Source organism: Lithobates pipiens, unplaced genomic scaffold (assembly GCF_037356315.1).
Source record: "Lithobates pipiens isolate NorthernLeopardFrog02 unplaced genomic scaffold, aLitPip1_a1.2 Scaffold_18, whole genome shotgun sequence".
NCBI classification, from domain to species: domain Eukaryota; kingdom Metazoa; phylum Chordata; class Amphibia; order Anura; family Ranidae; genus Lithobates; species Lithobates pipiens.
In genome coordinates, this window is record NW_027507758.1 from 344,857,076 (window position 1) to 344,881,703 (window position 24,628).

General features: G+C 40.9%; 1 protein-coding gene across 1 annotated transcript in view; it reads left to right on the forward strand.

Moving 5' to 3' along the window:
- COL9A1 (collagen type IX alpha 1 chain) overlaps positions 1-24,628 on the forward strand; it is a 178,013-nt gene that overhangs the window by 138,307 nt on the left and 15,078 nt on the right. Inside the window, exons 31-36 of the mRNA XM_077487414.1 lie at positions 10,927-10,962; positions 11,061-11,105; positions 11,573-11,605; positions 16,825-16,971; positions 19,367-19,421; positions 20,881-21,069. Of these exons, the coding sequence (XP_077343540.1) occupies positions 10,927-10,962; positions 11,061-11,105; positions 11,573-11,605; positions 16,825-16,971; positions 19,367-19,421; positions 20,881-21,069 (505 nt within the window). The remainder of the gene's footprint in view (positions 1-10,926; positions 10,963-11,060; positions 11,106-11,572; positions 11,606-16,824; positions 16,972-19,366; positions 19,422-20,880; positions 21,070-24,628) is intronic.

Genomic DNA, 24,628 nt, shown 5'->3' on the forward strand with positions numbered 1-24,628 from the left:
TAAAATTACTTTTAAAATACTTTATTTTTCAAAATGAGAACTGAATCTGAAAAATGTAATGAAGGCTTTTACACTGACTATCAATGTTACAGGGGCAGTAGCAATGACCACCAATGCAGTGGGGGTTTTACTCTCATCAGGTATTTACTAGTAAGGGTATTTACGATGCCCACCAATTTAATGTGGGATTTTACCCTGGCCATCAATGTAATGGGAAGATTTACACTGACCACCAATTTAGCAAGGTCATTTATGCTAGTGGGAAGCAGAAGGGTGAACTTGTCATGGACACCCCTCTGCCACATGGCTATATTGATATTTTTTCCCACAGAACAACTTAATTCCCCCAAACTCCACTTTAGATACCGTATTTATCGGCATATAACACGCGCCAAGTTTAGGAGGGAATTTTAAGGAAAAAAACTTACATTTAAATGCCCATCAATGCAGCCTTATCAGTGTCCATTGCAGTCTTGTCAGTGCAGCCTCGTCAGTGCAGCCTTGTCAGTGCAGCCTTCCCCCAGTGCAGCCTTCCCACAGTGCAGCCTTGTCCCAGTGCAGCCTTGCCCCCAGTGTGTATTGCAGCCTTGTCAGTGCAGCCTGCCCCCAGTGTCCATTGCAGCCTTGTCAGTGCAGCCATGCCCCAGTGCAGCCTTGTCAGTGCAGCCTTGCCAGTGCAGCCTTGCCCCCAGTGCAGTCTTGGGTCAGTGCAGCCTTGCCCCCAGTGTCCATCGCAGCCTTGGATGAATTTAAAATTGGCGCCGCTGAGACTTGCTGGATTAGTGCGAATGCCGCTGAGATTGCATGGACTGGGCGGAGTGTACTCGGCTCTTCTCGGCTCCGCTCACAGTCACGCCCAGTCTGGCCCTATGGTGGACATAACACAGGACTGGGCATGACTGTGAGCTGAGCTGAGAAGAGCCGAGTACACTCGGCTATGTGTATCTCGCAATCAGCGGAGATTCATGGGGATCGGTGGGGATTGGCGTATAACACGCACCCACAATTTTCCCCAGATTTTAAGGGGAAAAAATGTGTTTTATACGCCGATAAATACGGTATTAATAATTATAAATGCTTAGTCAGTTTTCAGGACTTGGGAGACAATAAATCAAAATCAGTTTTTATTTGTGTAATTTGTTGTAGAGAAGTTAAAGTTTATCTAAACCCAGAATTTCAATATATGACAATTTCCAGTCCTTAGATGTGATGGCTGCATTTGGTTACAATTGTCAGGCTTTCTTTATTTGTATTTGAACCCGATGATCTTGACAGTAGCACACTCCTGTTCTTACTCCCCACACTTTATCTATGGTAGAGTGGTGTTGTCACCTTAGTCTGCTCTCCTGGTTTGGATTACAAATACCACCCCACTCATCTCAATTACATAGAGGGATTTTACTTTGTAGTTTAGCAAAGATAGGTGTGAAAGATGATTGTTCAAGATTTCAGTTTAGTCTACAGGAAATTATAAGGACACAAGGCTTCCAATAGGAACAACAGGTATTTTTCCACACTTTCTGAAAATGTACTTTGCTTAAAAATATTTTAAAGCAGAGCTCCACCCAAACAGGGAAGCTTCACTTATTTGCCTCCGCCCCGCCTCCGTTGCCATATTTGGTACCTGTTGGGGGAGGGAGCGAGTGCCTTGTGTGACAGGTACCCGCTCCCATTTCTGACTTATTTCGCAGCAAACTTAGCTGGAAATTTGCCCCACCCTCATTCCCCCAAAGACTTGTGGGACATTTCACAGGTCTCAGAAGACTGGGGCCCATTCATAAAGCGCAGCACACTTCGCGCATGCATACTAGGAAACCGGCATTGAAGCTGCAAGGCTTCGCTGCCAGTTTCCCTTAGTCAAGGTGGCGGCTATTGGTTGGGGTGTAGACACTGCTGGATGCCTGGATAGGTAAGTGCCCTATTATTAAAAGTCAGCAGCTACAGTGTTTGTAGCTGCTGACTGTTATTTTTTTCTAAAGGAGCCCGGAGATCCTCTTTAATACAGCCCCCACACCTGAATACTTGTAAACTGCAATAAATTTTTGTTTTTGTGCTCAGGTATGTATAAAGCGCATTTTATTACAATAATTAAAAAATATGCTAAATTGACACTTTTAGCACACTGCATGAAATCATTTTTCACATTAGCAGTTGAGTTGGTACAGCAATTACAACAATCAAAACTCAGCGGGTTGTTTTTTTTGTTTCTAGAGATGTCATAGGTAAAATTAGGTAACAGTTAGCAAGATATGGATTCTGGGTATACCCTGCTAAGCAGCAAATTGAGAAGCTCTTTAATGTAAAATTAGGCTTACTCTCCATGGCGATTTATTTTTCAAATAATTTGCAACTAGCCAGCTTGTTTTTAAAGGGGTTGCAAAGGTAAGTGTTTTTTCACCTTAATGCATCCCATGCATTAAGGTGAAAAAACACCTGTCAGTGACCGGCCACCAGCCCCCCCATTTTACTTACCTGAACCCTCAAATTTGTTCCACAGGGATGCGCCATCTCTCTGCCTGGGGTTCTTGGCTGTTGAATGGATAGATTGATAGCAGTGCAACCATTGGCTCCCGCTGCTGTTAATCAAATCCAACAACGTGGCAGCTGGGGGCAGGGCCAAGTCCTGCATTCGGCGTCTATAGATGCCAAATGCTGGACTCAGGAGCATGCCCACAAGCTAACCTGCCGAGAGAGCTCTTCTCCCAGGGGGTTATCTGAAGCGGGGATGGGCCGAGAGAGCCGCCAAAGGACCCCAGAAGACCAGGTTCGGGGCCACTGTGCAAAACGAGCTGCACAGTGGAGGTAAGTATGACATGTTTGTTATTTTTTTTAAAACTTTATTTTGCATAAAAATATACAAAAAGCAAATATTTCAACAGGGTACATTCCACTCTGTACTGCGACTTAGTGCATAAATACACGACATGACAATACAGTTCCAAGCAAGCTTTTTTACAGTTATGCAAAGCCATCAAATTCACATACGAATGTGCTTGTACCCACTGATTTGTCATAAACAGTCCAAGGGGTGGAGCGAAGCACACAATATGAATACTCTACCAATAGTAGCATAGGTGTGCGCACTCTATTGCATTACGGTGTGTACCCCAAAGCTCAAGCACACATGCATGCGTGTGTACTGACTAAATTGTGCTGAAGTCCAGCTCACACTGCAGGCTGTGTTTACTCTCCCTCTCCCCCCGCTCCAGCTGCCGGCACCTCCTGTTGTAAAGTCAAATAAGGCATGCTGAGGAAGGGGGTGGGTAAAGTGTTGTTCCCATTGGCTAAAATGCAGCAGAGATGTGGAAAAACTGTAGACTCTGGCTTTTTAAAGACACTGCATGGTTGGCAGCCTTGGTGATTTTCATAACAATTTTCATAAAAATCCAAAAGAAATGTATAGGTAATATTGGCTAAACATATCCCTTGATTTACCCAAGTACTACAGATTGATAGCAATGGGAGCCATTGGCTCTTGTAAACCTCTCAACCAAGCTCTTGCCAACCAACTCCAGTGGCAAGGAAACAGGGGGTAGGGCAGAGTCCCGCTGTCTGTGTTAATGGATGCAGCAGTGGGTTTCGGGAGCGAGCAGAGTGGAGATATATTATTTCATTTTACAAATACTGATTGCTGAACCTTTTACAAATCACATACTTCTTTCTCTCTTCAATAGTTTACCTGTGTTATATTTAACAGTGAATTATTTATGTTATACTTTACATCCATCTTTCATTTCCTGAAAAATCTGTGTGATCCTTTCATCTATTACAAACAGAAGTCTGAGCGTCACTTCTGTCTGTACAATTCACTGAATGGCATAACTTAGTGCTCTGTGCTCCATGTGTCTTTTTTTTTTTTTGGTTTTGATTCCATTTGCTGAATGCTTAGTCTTACTGAGTGCACATTAGTTATGCATACTTACTAAGGCAAAGACCAAACATAGTGTAATTTCCATCCCTTGGTGGTGCAAAAAACATCTGTACAGCACATGTACCAGAATTGTTAGCTTAGTAGTAAAGGAAAATGATGCTCATGAGTAGAAAACAATAACGCCAGTTAATATGATATTGTATGTTATTTTGTAAGATTAGATTCTGCATATTATTTGTATAGTTCTTTGAAAGAGTAAGGTCTTGTGGCAAACCATTTCGGTTATTTAAATGCATTATTTCTAAATGGGTTTTTTAAATCTATGATTGATTTTGGTCTGAGGATCATGAAAGAGAAGAAAACAAATCAATATCTGTGCCACCCCCCAGCAATATTAGATAACTTGCATTTCTCATTAATAATAAATTATTTATAGATCAGGAAGATGCACCCACCTGAATGTAAGCTCAAAGATGTTAATTTACTGAAGGAAAATGGCTGTTCACTTTGCAAGGAAATGTTTAATTTGCAATGGGATTTTCCTTTAGCTTCACCTTGCAAAGAATATACTGTACAATCACATGCAAGTGAAAAAAAAAAAAAAACAAGGCAAATCTCCGTTATGACAGAGGGAAGGGATGGCTTTTGCATTCATGAAAAGCCTAGGCGCACAGTTAACCCTTTGATTTCCCTTGATGTTTAACCCCTTCTCAGCCAGTGTGATTAGTACAGTGACAGTGCATATTTCTAGCGCTGATCACTTGCATTGTGCAGATTTGCACTACAGAACGTGTTCCATAGGAAACCATGTTAAATGGATTGTAGTGCAAATCTGCAAAATGCAAAAAGCACTAAAAATGCATATGTGTGAATCCAGCCTTAGTGTCACTGGTTCCAGTAAAGTATCAAAAGTTTCAGTTAGTGTCCGATTGTCTGCTACACAATAGTAGCCCCATTATAAGTCACTGATCACTGCCATTACTAATATAAAAAACAGTTCCTTAAATATATACCATAGTTTGTAGATGCTATATAATGTTTGTGTAAACCAATCAATATATGCTTATTGTGATTTTTTTTCACCAACCAAAAACATGCAGAATACATATTGGCCTAAATTTTGAAATTTGATATACATTTTTTTTTTATTGTATACGTTTTATAGCAGAAAGTAAAAAAAATATATTTTTTCCAAAATTGCCAGTCTTTTTTGTTTATAGTGGTGATCAAATAACACAAAATAAAAGCTCTATTTGTGGGGAAAAAAATTACATGAATTTTATTTGGGTACAGTGTCGCATGACCATGCAAATTTCAGTTAAAGTAACGGAGTGCCGTATCGCAAAAAATGGCCTGGTCATGAAGAGGGGTAAATCTCCAGGAGGTCACGTGGTTAAAAAAAATATTAAATTTCCCAAAGAAAGTCCCTCATTGTAAATCTATCATCAATCACATCATCCAGGGATGCAGATCCACGATCCTTGTGTTCCTGCTAACCAGGAAAACAGATCACTCTGTCCATCTTGTGAGTCCATCCCCCACACAGTTAGCAAGAACCCCCTAGGGATACAGTTAACCCTTTGATCGCCCCTGATGTTAATCCCTTCCCAGCCAGTGTCATTAGTACAGGGACAGTGCATATTTTTAGCACTAATCACTGTATTAGTGTCACTGGTCCCCAAAAAAGTGTCAAAAGTGTCAGTTAGGTGTCTGATCTGTCCGTTGCAATGTTGCAGTCCCGCTAAAAATCGCTGATCACCACCATTACTAGTAAAAAATAAATAAATAAAAATGCCATGAATCTATCTCCTATTTTGTAGATGGTATAACTTTTGTGCAAACCAATCAATATATGGTTATTGGTGGTGGGGGTGGGGTTACCAAAAATATGTAGCAGAATACATATTGGCCTAAATTGATGAAGATTTTTTTTATAGCAAAAAGAAAAAAATATTGTTTTTTTTTTCAAAATTGTTGCTCTTTTTTTGTTTATATTGCAATAAATAAAAACAGCAGAGTTGATCAAATACCACCAAAAGAAAGCTCAATTTGTGGGAAAAAAAGAACATCAATTTAATTTGGGTACAGCATTGCATGACCGTGCAATTGTCAGTCAGTTAAAGTAACGCAGCGCAGTATCGCAAAAAATGGCCTGTTCATGAAGGTGGGGGCTAAAACTTTCTGGAGCTGAAGGGGTTAAAGTGGTTGTAAACCCAAAAAAAAATAAAAAACCTGCAAGACAAAGGCATAATGAGCTAGTATGCATAGCATACTAGCTCATTATGAATTACTTTTCTGAGATCGAAGCCTTTGCAGCCATCCTCGTACACTGCTCTGGTGGCTGACAGAGTTACTTCCTTTGCGTGTGGGAGCCACCGGTAAAAGCACACTCACTGAAGCAACGGCAAGTACAGTATGTGCCGATGACATTGACACATGCAAATACAGGGGATGTCTCCTAAACTGTTCAGGTTTAGGAGATATCCAGGGTGGCTACAGGTAAGCCTTATTATAGGTTTACCTGTAGAAAAAAAAAGTGTGTTGTAAGGGTTTTCAACAAATTTAAGATTGAACAAGACTAAAAGCGCATTTTCTTTTTCATAAATAATGGCACACATGTATTTTGCGATTTTGCACATTCATGAATTCTTTTACTCACTTTTATTAAAATATGTTGGTGCTCTGGTGGGGGGAGGGGCTCCCATGGAGGAGAAATGGAGATGAGCGGGAACCGGTAATTGCACTGTCTGGAGGCAGCAAGAGATGACAGTGACACGCAGTCACTGTTTATTCATGTGTTCATGCCCTGTGTTCTGCTTCTTCCATGCCGTGCTGCAGTGTGGCGAAGATGGAGGGAGGAGGTGGGTGAAGCCAACACTCGCGGAGAAGGAAGAATTCTCTGCTCTGAATGCTGGTGCTCTCCTCCTCGTCAGCAGCGGCTCCTATGTGACGGATGCCAGGTAAACTAGCAACCAGTGCAGGGAACACTAGAGGCCAAGCCAGTGGCATGGCTCCACCCACCCCCTCCTGGTCCAGCTGTCAGAAACCATAAATCAGACTTAGAAGTACAGTTAAATCACACTTGTTTAATAATAATAATAAAAATGTAAACAGAGTAAACATAGTTAAATCAGATTTCCAGAACCGGAAAGCTACAAGCCAAAATGTCAGAGAGCCAGAGATGAGCATAGTAGAACAGCAAGCAGGATATGGAGCCAGAAGAAATGTCAGCCAAGCAAGTCTTTAACAGGAACACAGGAGAGCGTCTCTAGAGATGTGACCAAGGTGAAGGCAGAGATCATCTGGGCTGGATGGCTTGAGTAGGCAGGACTGATGAGCAGGATAGCATCAACAGGTGAGTCACTGTTGAGAGAAAGGAGCTTTGAGAAGGAAGGGCTGAGTCCAGCACTGACATCAGCGTAGCGTAATAACAATAACACGGAGTCTCTCTCTCGGTGCCGCTGATTGGCTGATGATACTGAGAGAGAGAGACTCGGGACTGCAGTCAGTCAGTGATATTTTCGGGAGGGGGGGGGCAATTACTCCATTGCCCCCCTGGATCCGCCCCTGCTCTAGATTGAGGTGATGAAAGGTGAGATGTCTTTAAGATTTCATTAATGACATACATGGATAGCACAGTACCCAGAAATTGCACTGACTATTATATATGAAATAATGCAACCCCAATTAGGAAATATAGCAAATTTACGGTAAAGGAGCAGTTTTTATATTATGCAAAACACTTTAGTGCTTGCTATATGAAGTGTAAAAAAATAAGTTTTTATTTTATTTTATTTTTTTACAAATTATAAAGCAGAGAGAGAGACTTATGTTTTTAAAACCATTCCTCTGTGGATACCATATGCCTTAAAGCACACCTAAAATTGACTGCAATGTATTTTACAAAAAGCACAATTTTTTATTGAAATCATTTATGTTGTATAGGAACTAACTTTACATTTGTAAAATGTGAAATGTAAAGAACAGGAGTAGCTGCATGCTTTTTTTCTCCGTGTGCCCTTGCATTCATTTAGATAATTGATGTCCACATTGCTGCCATTGGGTTATGTGTGGTCCTTTAATCTTATACAGGAGTTCAGTGGCTGTATCACATACAGGAGAAAATATAGCAATAGGGATTTTCCATATTTCTTTCCATTTGCTAACGTCTCTCCGTCATGGGTTGAGATAACATGCAAGTCAGTGTAACCATTAAAGCTGAGCTCCAGGCACAAAAACTCTCATTTAAATATATTCCTCAATATCCACAGAGAATTAAAAATCCACTTTGTGTACACCAAACATCTTTGCAAACCCAAATATTACAATATAAAAGTAGCAGTGACATCATCACTATGCTGAACATAACTTGTGCAGAGGGCAGAACTTTTGTTTTCTGAACATGCTAGCATTTTTATTGTGAAGCCTTAAAAACATTGGCAGTGCAAAGCTAACTATTGCAGTTATTATTATGCACTTACCGTTGTGTAAAGAAGTGCACATGTGTTGTTGTTTTCTTATTCTCAATTATTTATTTTAAAGCAAATAAAATATAAACTTTAGCCTTTTGAAAACAGCTGATGACTAGATGTTAAAGTGTATCTAAAGGCATTTTTTTTAGATTTAGGCTTGGTTCACATATATGCGAACCGGATGCATTTTTTGAACCATATCCGATTCGCATAACATAAGAACCAGACTGTATATGAATGGAGCCGGTTCATATAGATGCAGGCTGGTTGCGGTGTGAATTAAAAAAGGGTCCTTTGTGTTTTTCAGTCCGGTTCAGGTGCGATTTTAATGTCAAAATCGCACCTGAACCGCAAATGGAAACTGTACCTCTGCATGAAAACCGATACATATATGTGAACCCAGCCACGGATAGAATGGAAAAAGGTTCAAAGCCCTTTCAGGTTTATATTACTGTCTGCATCCCTGCTGTGGAGCTGTATTTTTCCTTGTGATTACCATAGAGGTGTTACCATAGAGTGTATAGAAGGGAAATCTTCCAGTGTTGACACTTTTCTCAAGTAGCTTCCTGCCAAAAGGCAGTTTGACCACTCCTTACTATACACAAGACTAAAAATAGTTTTGGCTTTAGATACACTTTAAGCACAACAAAGCTATGCACTGGGGTGCCCATAGGGCTTTCCAAGCCATATCAGGACACCGTTTCCATCAACATTACTTATTATTACACACAAGTGTGTGGCAATTTGAAAAAAAGGGGAGAGAAACATATTATAGGGGTTAAGGATGCAACATTAAGGCTGGGTTCACATATATGCAACTTGGATGCTTCTCAAACCCCATCCAATTCGCATGACTTGTGACTCTCAATAAAGCCAGTTTACCCATGTCGGCAGCGGCTGCGGTGTGCTTTAAAAAAGGGTCTTGGGTCAGGTTCAGAGGCGAATTCGGGCACCTGAGTCGCAATTGTACCGGTGAACAGAAATATACCAGACCTCGGACTGCAAAATGCAGCGGCACATATGTGAACCCAGCCTTACAGAAATGGGTTTAGCAATATAGCACGGGGTCATGGTTTATATCTTTCAACAGAAACCAGACGTATAAAACTATGTCACTGTTTACCAGGCTCGCTTATTACAGGTCTTCAGGCATACATTTTTGTCAGTCATTGATTGGTCCCATTACTCTAGTTATAGTCTTTGTTTGGCTTGTTACAAATCTTTATGTCTAGGGAGTCATAACAATATTATATTTTCTTTCAGTCTTGTGAAATTTGCAAAGACAGGCTCCTTATTTACTGCATTTAGCTTGATTCTGTTGTTTTTTTGTTTTTTTTGTGTATTACTTTGTTGGAATTTTTTTGAATAAGTCCCCATCAATAATTCTGTTAATCTGCATATCTCTGCCACAGATGATAAAAGATCTGTAGCTCTCTATTAGTTTACAGATTTGTTATATTAAATTTCCAATCAAATCTGAACGTGATATATGATCCCAGTTCTCTAGTGACAAAAATGATTCTGTTTGTACCATCACATCTTACAGTTAGTCAGCTATTTACTTAATGTCAGATCACATACTCTGTATGTAATTAGTCTGACAGGTCTTTTTTTTTCTATTTATTTGCTTTAGTTTGCTTAATTTTCTATTACCTTTTCAACTCTTCTTGATCTATCCACTATGCAGCTGCAAGGGAATGTGGGATTTGTAAAAAAAATTACATTTGTTTGATTTACAGAATTTAAACTGCTGTAGCTTTAATCCAGCCCTGGCAATTCCTGACTGCACTGATTACTAAACATATGCAAATATGTGTTGAGAACAGCTCCTTATAATTGTAGGATGCTTGGAATATCTTCAAAAGTAGTTTTGCTCATGGGATTTAATCAATTTATCTCAGCTGATTCTTCTAATATTCTCAACCTCCTCTCTCATTCTTTTTGTTTGCTTTTATTTGCTAACAGTCACAAGAAAGAATAATTTAGAGCACACAACAAACACTGCAAATGAATATGGATAAAGAACCTGCATAAAACTATTATATTAAAACATACATTTGCTGTCAGTTGTTTATTTGAGATCTTAGACTGTGCTTTTTCCATGCAAAGTAAAATAAAAGATTTACCTTTTTTGGCACACCATACGTGCCACAGAGAATGAAGATAAGTACGTAGTACTTAAGGGTATAGGAATCATGTGACTCATCTGTCATGCCATCTTATCTTATGTGATAGTGGATAGCTAGTACTTGCCAATTGGCTTAGCCCTGTGTAAGCTCCAAACTGAGTAACACTAAGCTTACACCGGAATTCCCTTTTATAAGTTGAAGGAAGCAGCAGGGGAACATTAGGAAAGATTGTTCTCTTCGGCTGGTTGGGTTGGGATTGGGACATTTTACCTTGCAAGGCCAAAGCACAGATTTGATTTACAAACTTGTCAACTGGGGCAATAAATGCATGCATATATAAAACCATATAGGTATTTTTGCAAGGTTTAAATGTAACCAAGTAATATGAATAAATACAGTATACTATATATATATTGATATGCTTAATTTGTTAAATTGTTTCTGTTCTTTTTAGGGTGGCGTTGGTGAAACTGGGCCTAAAGGTGAACAGGTGAGTGATACATGAGAATAAAGTATATGTTGATTAATCATATTTTCATTGAGAAAAAAAGTGAGTTTGTGATTCTAAATGTATTATATTAAATGCAGGGTGGCCCTGGAGAAGAAGGCTTTGGAGGAGAGAAGGGTGAACAAGTAAGAGACATTTTACATAACTTAATCACTAAATTATGCCCTGATGCTAAAATGTCCTATTTTTGTATATACGCACTTGTCCCTTTCCCAGGAGCAATCTTTCTCAATCCTTATACTTGTATTGATAGCTCTGTGCCTAAAGATACTGAGAATGCATGACCTGTACATTTTTCTAAATTGGTTATATGTCCCTTCATAACATGCAATACATTTACACTGTCTTCACAGAAGCTATAAAAAATATATAGAATTATTCGGTCATGAAAGACAGCATAAGAATAGTAATACGGGCTTACTTGTGTCTCACTTGATGGAAAGGGCATAAGACTGAATGATGATCAGTAGTGCTGTCATTTTAGGGTACTGTCTCATGGAGCATATGAAAATGGAACATAAATTACTATTATTTGTATAATATTAAAGACAGTGCATATAAAAATATGTAAAATGCTATATTTTTTATTTAGGGTGATTTAGGAAATCCAGGACCAAAAGGATCTGTAAGTATTCATTATTTAATGACAAACTAAAATTGACACTTGTGTGTTCGTTTCTAACTTCAAGTTTTTCATAAACCCCTTTCCTGCTAAGATGTTTAAATAAGAAAGCCTATTGATTATATGAAGACCTATTCACTTTTTCTGATTAAAATTCTTGAGTGGACTTAAGTGATTAGATTTCAGAAAGTAAAGCAATTTAAAGTTGGTCTCAATGTCTTATGTATTTGAAACATGGTTACAGTGGTTGTTAGCCCAATTTTAGCTAATCTGAAAACTCCAGTTGTTTGGCACTTGAAGAGGATCTTCACCCTAGAGAGAAAAAATAATAAAAGTCAGCAGCAGAGACGGGTGGCCGAAGTGGGAGCGGGTCCCTATCAAAACTAGATATCCAGTCCTCAAAAAAATATTTATGCACCAAATTTTGTAAAGGAAGGGGGCAGAAGGGTACAAGGTGGAACTTACCCTTGTGCTACAGTGCTAAAAATAGCGCCTGCAAAGCACCCTGAAAGAGCCGCTCCTGTGTCTCCAGTGTGCTGGCAGGATGGTAAAAAAAGTCCTGCTAGCAGCATCTTCACCGTTCCTGCCCATTGAAATCAATGGGGCAGCGCGGCTATACCGCCGATAAAGCACTGCTGCAGCAGCACTTTGCGGTGGTTTTAACCCTTCTCGGCTGCTAGTAGGGGTGCAAAACTGCCCTGCTAGCGACTGAATACCACTGCTAAAACAACAGTAGAGCGGCGCTAAAAATATCCCGCCCCAGCGTGAAAGGGGCCTTAGGGTGAAGTTCCTCTTTAGGATGAATGGCTGACATAGAAAGGCCACTTTTTTCTGTGGCTAAATGATGTCCACAAGCCATGTACTGAAAGAACCAGGTGAAGGTTATGCTGAAGGCATATAACTAAGACCACTTTTGCCATGGTTGAATTATGACCTCTAGCATTATTGTGTTTTTATACAGTAGTGTCTACCTGCCCTTTTGAGCTTCACTACTGAACTTCTAGGATAATTTTATTATAGTAATATTATTAATGCTGTTCTCTGATAAAATAACTTTTTAGCACTCTCAAAATACCTGTCATCACAGTGAACAAGGAAGTTAATTGGATTGTACAGAAACAACATAGATTCTGGAGCATAAAATCAAAATAATTAATTAGAAAATATAAAGGGATTTTCCGTAAAAAAAAAAAAAAAATGCTTTGCGAATGTCTCAACAGTCAGGAAAAAGTCATGAATAGTACACATGATGATTGTAATATGTGGGCAAAGTCAGTTTCTCATGTGGCCTTTCACAGAGCAAATGTTAAATTTTCTAAGATTTGATCCTAGAAGAAAATAGCCATAGGCACATACAACCAACAGAGAAAATAGCCACCAACACTATAGGCTAAGAACATTTGATCAGAAGAAGAAATAATATTGGGGAGACCTCTGCACTGTAAAAAATGCATGGTGTATGTAGATTTCTATGTTCTCCATGGAAGAGCTGCAGGTTCACCTATTGTTTAGGAGGTTTAGCAAAGGTTCTATTTAATGACCTTTCAGCCTAATGAATCACCAGCTGCAGTTGGAAGTGAGACATCTAGCAGTGCCATTAATACCACTGTAGAGTGTATAAAACTGCCTCACCAGGGCTCCTTACTCTTTTGTATATGGAAGGGCCAGTATTTGGTCCCCTTCATTTTTAAAAGGGGATTCTAGATTCCAATAAGTACCCCTCCCACAGGTCTCCACAACCATCAGAACAGGTACCCTGGACACCCTGAACAGGAATCTGTCACATTTAGAAGTGGTCGTAGTACTCATGGTGTTACATTTAGCAGTGGTGGTAATATAAACATTCATAAGAAAAAATTTTGTACAGAAATTCAATCTTGGAATGAATATATTTCCTGAAAAACAACTACATTTACTATTAGAAATGTTCCACCCTAAAGAAAAAAAATTCCACCCTGCTTCGAATTTTCTCGTCACTGTGGTCAAAAATGAATTTTGATTTGACCCCACTATTGTCTAGAAAATTTAATAATTGCTCTAAAAATGAAAATATTTGAATAAAATTCTACTTGTATGCATACTGCTGTAGTCTATTTTCTGGATTGGTTGAATAGGATCTCTCAGGATTGAAAGATTGGAAATGTCATATTCACTCTGCAAAAGGCAATAAATGAAACTGACATTACACATAAACTACAGGTATTATTTGTGACTTTTGCATGAATGCTGAGACATTCGCAAAGCAAATTTTTTATACATAGATCCCAAAGTGTGAATAAAGACTGTAATTCTGTTTATCTGAAATGTCCAAGGATAAGCTTTAAGATATAAAAACATATTTTACATTTACATTTCAGAAACTATATTTAATACTGCCTCTGTAAAGTATTCTGTGAGCTCCGTCTGTCTGTATCTTTAAAAAAAAAAAGAATCTGACACGGACAATACTGTAATTAATCACCTATCTGAATTTATTACATTCTAGGATTTTTTTTCATTTTGAATAACAATTTGTTCTAATGATCCAAATCTTTAATGCATTGATAATAATTTGGTCATTGCTAAATTCATTTTGGAATAGCCAGGGGTTACCCTTACTAAACTCTCAGCATAGGGAAAATGGACTCAGTACCCAAGAAGTAGTGCAAATTATATAATAAAAAGTTTTTTTATATTTTATTTATACAAAAATTGGTTAAAAAAGGACATATCTGTATATACATAAAAATAAACAATGCTTGCAATGATATATTTGTTATGTTAGTATTGCTGGTAATAAAGTATCCTCCAGTGGGTCCTAGGGACATAGGATGTAATTAATTCTTGATGTGCAATGGATCCTCTTCATGTTTTGTGGTAACAACCATTTCTTCAGGAGAATTTATTACTATCTGTGGTAAAAACAACACAGCAGATAATAAGCTAGTGAATACATGGTAATAAAAATTGGTGGTAGGGGAAAGAGGGGAGGTTTTTAATAAGTTACTTACCCAAAGAGGACGAGCAGCCAGGTATAGCAGCAACAGCAGGGAAACCCAAAGGTACTCACCCACGATGGACACAGGGGACAGTTCGTTTAGAATAAGGTTTGTTTTACACTATGGCCAGTACATACAAATTATCACTCTATTATGAAACCAAAGAGAGAAGGGGAACAGGGGGGAGAAAGGGGGGAAGAAACAACAGAAAAGGGAAAGGGGCTGTGGAAAGGGGGTTAGGAGTAGGAAAGGAAGGGTGGAAGGGAAAACAAGAACAAGACTGGGTGGGGAGGGAGGGGGAGGAAAAGAGAAGGGGGGTGGGAAAAGTGGGAGAGGGAGAAAAGGAAATGCCGTGGGGGAAAAAAGGAGGGAAGGGGCATGGAAGAAGGGGGGGTGGTAGGAAGGGGGAGAACGGGGAGGGAGGGAAAGGAGAGGCAGGTGGTTTGGTTGGGGGGGGGGGTAAGATGGGGAAAAAGGGAAGGAAGGGGGAGGGAATAAAGGAAGGGGAAATCATTCAGATAAAATTAGGGACTGAATGTATGTAAGTCACCAATATTATTTAGTAGTAGTAATAGGAGCAAAACCCACACAGACACAATGAAAAAAACTCCATGCAGTTTATACCCATAATAGGAGATTATTCAATTATTGGTACCAAGAGAAATATGAGCGCTGTGATTGCTGACTTCTCCTCATGAAAATGCTGGTTCCCTGCCTACTGGGTGGGGCTTATGGCTTTCTTTCTTTTTAAGCCACTGACTTTAAACAAGTAAATAAGTATTGAGAACAAATCAGAAGTTCTGAGTTCAGTTGTAGCATGCTTGCTCTGGGTCAGTGGCTTAGAAAGTACTAAAGCTGTTTTTTTTAGAAGAGGGTCAACATCCTAGGTATTTCTCTTAGGTTTCCATTAATGCTTAAAATGTAGCTGTGAGAATGGAAATATGGGAATTGCCGACAGGAACAAGCATACAGCCTGGTGAAGGGTGAAAAGGGTAACTCCCATCCAGCATACAAATTCCAGGTCAGTGATGAACTAAAAAAATAAATTATCAGGGCTGCTGTGTGCAAAAAAATAAAATAAAATTTCCTTTTAACACAGCGATGTTGATGTAATGATCTCTTTTACTGAGACAATGTGTTCTGACAGGAGGGCTCCCCTCCTACCAGAATACACTGATTAGCACTTGCAGCCATTGGCTGTGAGCGCTGATCGAATGCTGGATGCTGGGTTTCCAGCATGGCCATTCAACAGAAATAATTTGTTAGACTGGCTTCTATAGAATAGACAGCTGTACAAAAGTTGGCCGGTTCCTGTTGAACCGCCCAATATTTGTGTACTGGGTCAAAGTTTTCTCTCTGATCATGGTTATTTTATATTAATAGTTAGCATTGGCAAATTCCCTGTTTCTATTCTCACAGGTTCACTTTAAGTATTATGTTACCCAAGGGTAACATCATTTATAATTAAAATTGGATAACTTTGTTTTCGTTTTAGTCCAGTGCCCCAAATGGACCTTAATTTCCACGTAGGAGTCAAGTTATGTTGAGTGGAGAGGAATAAAAAAAGATTTACAGTGAAACATATGAAAATTTGTTTTATGTATTATGCTATGCAATATGTATATGTTCTCAAGTTCAAATTGAACATGTTTTAATAATTTTGTAATAAATGGTTAGATTTTAACAATATAGTTCACACTGTGCATTACTTGGCACCCTAAAAGCCCCATATTTGTAAAAAATAGTTTTGACTATTATTGGCCTAGGGATGTTGGTGCCTTGTCAGACAATTCTGGCACTAGATACATATATACAATTTCTACCTCATTCAATCTGGGAAAGCCTCATATTAATTGAAAAAAAATACTTTCTGTGAATGACAGTGCCAAGCGAATGACCCTTAATGGTCAGTATATAGCGGGACAGCCACTTGAACATGGCTGACCATGGCAATCACTGTAGTAGCCCCAACTGCTACAGTGACTGTCAGCTTCCATAGCAGCCTCTCAAGTGTGAGATATGCACAGTGGTCCAGGATAGACTAATGTAAGTATACAACTAGATCATACCGGGTATTCAGCTTTAACAAAACATTTTTTGTGCTTTCTGAGACTAAATGAAAATACATACAGTACATTAAATGGTTTTGCAAGCCATATCAATTTATAATTACAATACTTGCAAGTATGTTTCCGGTATCCCCCAATTAATCTGCATACTATGAAAACCCATCTTTACATACAGACTGGAAGTCCTGGTGAATCTGGTAATCGTGGTCCTGAAGGAGTTCGGGGCATCCCTGGTGTAGAAGGTCCTCAAGGGTCATCTGGTCCCCGAGGGATGCAGGGAGAACAAGGAGCCCCTGGATTACCTGGAGGTCAAGGTCCTGCAGTAAGTAATCAGTGATTTTTTTCCTGTTAAAAATAAAAAACAGCAACACAATTGTGCAAAATCCCACAGATCCAGTTTTTTGATCTGAGTGTTAGGCCGTTATGAAACTTTTAATTGCCTGAACATAACTTCCACATCTACAAGCCTAACAATATGTAAACCAAACATACACTTGCTATTACTGTATACAAATCTCCTAATCTGGTACAGTAATTGGTCACCTTTTGGGTACTTTTACCTCTATTTGCATTAGCTAGATTCATTAAACAACATCATTAATTTAGCTTCAGAATTTTGTCATCATTCTATTGTGTCTATGAGCATGAGTGAGAACTCTGTAGCTTTTTATAATGCTTTGGGTATGTGGTAGAGAACATAGTGATGGTCCTCACCTAACTTCCTGCCTCATTTATCCTCATCCTATGATACCTACATTCATGAATTTGTCTCACTGATAATTAGTTTAAGAGTTGAGTCATACGGTCACTGGCACTTTCACCTGCAGTCAGGGTGAAAGATTTTACAGACAGGAGAAAGAGGGGACATGGTTTGTTTTCCATGTTTATGTTACTCACTGCATATATGTAACTGGAATATAATAGACACTTGTACCTGTAAAGGTTGCTATAAATATAAGATGCTTCTTGCCAGAATGGACAAGTAAAAATAGAAGTAGACAACCCTTAACCAATTGTTCTTGGGGGAACAGCAGATCAATGGGGATGAAATGATTCTCTAATTTAAAAGATGCTCTTTTCATAAGGCCAACACTAGGGATATTGCTTATTGCCCCCTCCTTTACATTAATATACACAGCTAGAAGATACAGTACCTGTTTGCTTGTTATTATAATGGTATCAAAAATGTATTACGTCTAATGCTAGCTTAATTAAAATAAGCTATTTTAATTTGTTTTATTAATGTGTGTTGCCTTTTTCTGTTTATACATGTCAATTTTCCTGTTGCGCAACTAAAGTATAACTAAAGGCAAAACTTGTTTCAGTTTTGGACAGAGTGAAGAGATTAGAACACCTGTCAAGGTATAGTGCGACCTGTTCGCCATTAGGGAGCTTCTCCCTCTCTATTGGTCCTGTTATCACCAAAGGTAAAAGTAAATCTTAAAGCAAGGATGTGCAATTAGCGGACCTCCAGCTGTTGCAAAACTATAAGTCCCATCATGCCTCTACCTCTGGGTGTCATGCTTGTGGCTGTCAGAGTCTTGCTATGCCTCATAGGAATTGGAGTTCTGCAACAGCTGGAGGTCCGCTAATTGCATATCTCTGTCTTAAAGTATGGTTTGTCCCCAGCACAGTATTAGCCCTTGTACACACGGTCAGAGAATCAGTCGGAATGTGTCCTATCGGACCGTGTTGTCGGATAATCCGACTGTGTGTGGTATGCATCGGACTGATTCCGTCGGAATATCCGTCGGACCCAATTTTCCAACTTGTTGGAAATATTTTCCGACAAACTGGTCCGATAGGACATACTCCAATCATGTGTAGAGAATTTTGATCGGACAAAGTGCCACGCATGCTCAGATCAAAATTCCTACATCAAAGCTATTGGCTACTAGCCTGAATGTAGTCCCATCGTAACGAAATTACGTCATCACGTTCTGAAAGATCTGATTTTTCAACAACTTTGTCCGACCGTGTGTATGCAACAGTTTCGGACAAGATCCGACGGACAAAATCCGACGGATTTGGTTGTCGAAATCTCTGACCGTGTGTACTGGGGCTTAGAGGGGAAATCTTCCAATATGGACACCAGTTCTGGCAACCTTGGTTACAACCAGGGATTACTTCACTTTAGAGGGATTTTGGTTATGGGGAGAAATCTCCCCAATAGGACACAGGTGGCAAAAAAAAATTCCCTTTAGTTCTACTTTAATTGTTTTATTTCAGTATCTGCATCCCTTTTTTAATTGTTTTCTTACCAATATTTATATCCCCCTTATCTGGTAATATTCAAGAGATGGTGTTGTACAGTAGGACACAACTGGCCTAATAAAAACGTTTTTTGTTAACCAAGAGGGCTTGAATTCTCAAATCTAGCACTGCAGCTTACATTTCTAGTGTTGTTTTACATTTCAGTGATAAAGGAAAAGCATCCTTTCATTTTCTACCTGGCTGATAATTTATTCCCTTGATGGTGGTGTCATGCAAAGGTCTACACTTTATTACTTCTCACTGATATTGGATGATGGGAATCTTATGTGTCAGTTTACTACGTCTGTCAATTTTACAAAATATTTTACCTTTCTCTGTTCATTCTGCTTAAATGTATTTACAATTTTTTGTTTGTATACCATATCTTTTTATTTTTTGTATTGTAAACTGCTGTTTGATAGCTTTATTTTTTAGCTTCTCTAAAAATAATTTGTTTCATTTAGGGAAGAGAACCTACAGACCAGCACATCAAACAAGTGTGTATGAGAGTGTTGCAAGGTAGGTTAAACTGCAGGACAAAACAAAAATTGCATTTTCATTTCTCAATTCATGTAATTTATCTTTAACCACTTAAGCCCCGGACCATTTGGCTGGCCAAATAACAGAGCGATTTTTGCGATTCGGCACTGTGTCGGTTTAACTGACAATTGCATGGTCGTGCGATGTGGCTCCCAAACAAAATTGACGTTGTATTTGATCACCTCTGCTTTTTTAATTTTTGCACTATAAACAAAAAATAGCGTCAATTTTGAAAAAAAAAACACATTATTTTTAAATTTTTGCTATAATAACTATCCCCAAAAAATATGTAATATAAAACATTATTTTCCTTGGTTTAGGCCGATACGTATTCTTCTACACATTAATAAGCAATAAGCGTTAATTGATTGGTTTGCGCAAAAGTTATTGCGTTTCCAAAATAGGGCATAGTTTTATGGCATGTTTATTAATATTTTTTTTTTATTAGTAATGCCGGTGATCAGTGATTTTTATCATGACTGTGACATTATGGCGGACAGATCGGACACTTTTGGCACGATTTTGGGACCATTCACATTTATACAGCAATCAGTGCAATTAAAAATGCATTGATTACTGTGTAAATGTGACTGGCATTGAAGGGGTTAACCACTAGGTGATGTTGTAGGGGTTAAGTGGGTCCTAGGGAGTGATTCTAACTGTGGGGGAGAGGGGCTGTGTGGCACACATCACTGATCACCGCTTCCAATTACAGGGAGCTGTGATCAGTGACAGTGTCACTAGGCAGAACGGGGAAATGCTTGCTTACATTAGCATTTCCCAGTTCTTCCTCTCCATGACAAGATCGCCGGTATCCCCACGGACATTGAGTCTGCGGGACCAGCAATTGCGTTCATGTAGCTCCCGGCGGGCGCTTGCGCGTGCCCGCAACCAACCTCTTAAATTGCAAGGTATAGTCAGGAGATAAGCCAAAAGGTCAGCTATCAATTTATCCGATCAAGAGCCAAGAACCCCAAGCAGAGAGGAAGTGTGTGTCTCCACCGAGGGAACAAATGGGCCAGGTGAGTAAAACAGGAGGGGGAGGCTGGGGGGCTGGTCAGTGTCAGAAGTTTTTTCACCTCAATGCCTAGGATGCATTAAGGTAAAAAATCATGAAGGTTTACAACTCCTTTAAGCAGACAGGTATGGGAGTGCAGGCCCTAAGGCTGATGATAGACAACCAGAGGTAAACAGACAGGCAGGGCATGAAAGTATTACTGCAGATTCATGACAAGGTTTGATCTCCTTCTGGAGACAAGAATTGATGAAAATACTTTCTAATGTGCTGTGTAATATATCAGTATTTTACAAATAGGAGAAATAAATACAAGTAAGCAAAAGTATCCATTATAGTACAATAATATAACATGTACAAAAAAAATGTGTTAACCTGACTATATATGAGTATTAAATTTGTGTTTGAATTTTATTTGTACAGATCAGTTAGCAAACTTGGCAGCCAGTCTACGAAGACCAGAATCTGGTGCTGCTGGCCTACCAGGGAAACCAGGTCCACCTGGTCCTCCTGGAACTCCTGGGGATAATGGTTTACCAGGACATATTGGACAAAGAGGACTTCCAGGGCTTAAAGGTCCTTCTGGGGAACTTGGTCTTAGAGGTCAAAAAGGTAAATGATTGCATTTCACTAACCAATAAGTGTGTATATGCTTTTCAGTATACTGTGTTTAGAAGCTGAATTGGATTGACAGGCAAATGCATACACATTATTCCAACTTGCACTGGTAAACTCTCAATACCAAGGTCAGTATGCCTATAATGTATGTTACATTTTACGTTATGAAAAGTAGCACATTTGCATTTGGTGTAGAATTTTCAGGGCCAGAAATGTAAGCAAACTCATTCCTTCTCTTTCACTTTTATAGCAAATGTTGCTCACTTATTACACCTCAAATTATATATATATAAAACCGCATAAAAAAAAAATATATACACTTAATGACTCTTAACCTGAATATAATCTCTTAACTTTAAACTAACCATACACCTATTGCTTATCCTCAACCTATATTTAAGGCCTAACCTGAACCATCCCCTAATAGTGTCCTTAAACCCTAGATGAAACCTATACTATTAGGGTGATAGATAGTATATTTTCTTGGTGATAAATACTATCACAGTGGTAAATTTTATCGTGCTAATTATATCAATAAACATGTACCACAATGGAAATGCCATTTAATAGCTTTCACACTTTCAAAATATTAGTGCCAAAAGCACCAATATATATATATATATATATATATATATATATATATATATATATATATATATTGTGGGGTAAAAAATATAGTGACATGGTTATAGGGCAGCTGTTTTTCTAGTAACTAAACTTAGCTTAGGCCTTCTGTACAAATGTTTACCTGCATTTCCCAGGAAAACTGCTATTCTCTTCTTTCAGTTGGCATTTGAAGAATTGCAGTCCTTTGTACAAAATTTTCCCAATGTGATAGGTCCACAGAAAGACAGGTAAAATATATCACTGCAGAACTTTACTTAGGCCGCGTACACACAGGCGGACTGTTCGCCCAACTTTGTCCGCTGAACAGTGTTTGGGCGGACAGTCCGCTCGTGTGTGGGCTTTCAGCGGACAGTTTCAGCGGACAGTTTGACGGACAAAGTCTTTTGGAAATTCCGAAAAACTGTCCGCTGAAACTTGGTTTGAGCGAACAGTCCGCCCGTGTGTAGGCTACTTTCGAAATGAGCAAATTGTTCCCGCTCAGAGGGAAGTCTGCTCATTACGAGCGCGTGTGCAGGTAGGCGGGGCCCGCGACGGAGACGTCGCGGGCTCCGCCGCCTGGAATGGACTTAAAGGGGAACCCCAACGCCGAAAAAAATCGGCGTGGGGGTCCCCCCAAAGTCCACAACAGACCCTTGTCCGAGCACGCTACCCGGCCGGCCAGGAAAGGGGGGGCGAGCGAGCGCGCCCCCCCTCCCGAGCCGTACCAGGCCGCGTGCCCTCAACATGGGGGGTGCCTTGGGGAAGGGGGGGCCGCGCGGCCCCCCCACCCCAAAGCACCTTGTCCCCATGTTGATGAGGACAAGGGCCTCTTCCCGACAACCCTGGCCGTTGGTTGTCGGGGTCTGCGGGCGGGGGGCTTATCGGAATCCGGGAGCCCCCTTTAAGAAGGGGGCCCCCGGATACCGGCCCCCCACCCTATGTGAATGAGTATGGGGTACAATGTACCCCTACCCATTCACCTGTAAAATAAAAGTACCCAAAAAAAAACAGAACACACGAGAAAAAATATTTTATTGCACAGCTCCGGGGGTCTTCCGTCTTCGGGGGTCTTCTCGCCGGACTCCTCCGCTATCTTCTTGTAGCTCTTTTACTAGCGGAGGAGTCCGGCTTTCTTCCTCCCCGCCGCCGGCCTCTTCTCCCGACTTCGGGGGTCTTGTCCCCCTCTTCGGTTCTTCTGCCGGGCCACCGCGCCTTCTTGTAGCTCTTTTACAGGCGGTGGCCCGGTCTTCTGTCGCCGCCGCCTTCCGTTCTTCTGCCGGGCCACCGCGCCTTCTTATAGCTCTTTTGCAGGCGGTCTTCTGTCGCCGCTGTCGCCGTCGCCGCCTTCCGTTCTTCTTCTTCTTCTTGTTCTTCTTCTTCTCCAGGAGATGTTGACACGTCGCTCTCTCCGGCCGGAATGCCAGAGCCGCCCTGCGCTGCCACTTATATAGTGACAATGGGGCGGTGTCACATGGTATATGTCACATGGGTTGGTCACATGGGTTGATGTCACATGGGGACTATGACATCGTAAGGGGGCGGGGTCACCATGTGACATCAACCCATGTGACCAACCCATGTGACATATACCATGTGACACCGCCCCATTGTCACTATATAAGTGGCAGCGCAGGGCGGCTCTGGCATTCCGGCCGGAGAGAGCAACGTGTCAACATCTCCTGGAGAAGAAGAAGAACAAGAAGAAGAAGAAGAACGGAAGGCGGCGACGGCGACAGCGGCGACAGAAGACCGGGCCACCGCCTGCAAAAGAGCTATAAGAAGGCGCGGTGGCCCGGCAGAAGAACGGAAGGCGGCGGCGACAGAAGACCGGGCCACCGCCTGTAAAAGAGCTACAAGAAGGCGCGGTGGCCCGGCAGAAGAATCGAAGAGGGGGACAAGACCCCCGAAGTCGGGAGAAGAGGCCGGCGGCGGGGAGGAAGAAAGCCGGACTCCTCCGCTAGTAAAAGAGCTACAAGAAGATAGCGGAGGAGTCCGGCGAGAAGACCCCCGAAGACGGAAGACCCCCGGAGCTGTGCAATAAAATATTTTTTCTCGTGTGTTGTGTTTTTTTTTGGGTACTTTTATTTTACAGGTGAATGGGTAGGGGTACATTGTACCCCATACTCATTCACATAGGGTGTGGGGCCGGTATCCGGGGGCCCCCTTCTTAAAGGGGGCTCCCGGATTCCGATAAGCCCCCCGCCCGCAGACCCCGACAACCAACGGCCAGGGTTGTCGGGAAGAGGCCCTTGTCCTCATCAACATGGGGACAAGGTGCTTTGGGGTGGGGGGGGCGCGCGGCCCCCCCCTCCCCAAGGCACCCCCCATGTTGAGGGCACGTGGCCTGGTACGGCTCAGGAGGGGGGGCGCGCTCGCTCGCCCCCCTTTCCTGGCCGGCCGGGTAGCGTGCTCGGACAAGGGTCTGTTGTGGACTTTGGGGGGACCCCCACGCCGATTTTTTTCGGCGTTGGGGTTCCCCTTTAAGTCCATTCCAGGCGGCGGAGCCCGCGACGTCTCCGTCGCGGGCCCCGCCTACCTGCACACGCGCTCGAAATGGGCGGACTTGCCTCCGCCTTACGTGGGCGAGTCCGTTCATTTCAAAAGTTGAGCGAACTGTTTGGCAAACAGTTCGCTGAAACAGTCCGCTCGTGTGTGGGCAAGTCCGCTCATGCAAATTTTGACCGGACTGTTTGCCGAAACTGTTTGACGAACAAGGTTGGGCGAACAGTCCGCGCGTGTGTACGCGGCCTTAGACACATAATCTGTATAAGGCATTTTGGGAAAATTACAAACCGCACCATGGCCAAAATATTTGAAAGAATGGCTTATTATGCTGCACATTGCGCATATAACCAATTTGATTTCAACAGTTTTGGAATCCATTTTAAGGCCATTTTTCCAGACACTTCAATATGTAAGCCCAAGTTTTATCATGGGAATTGTGTTT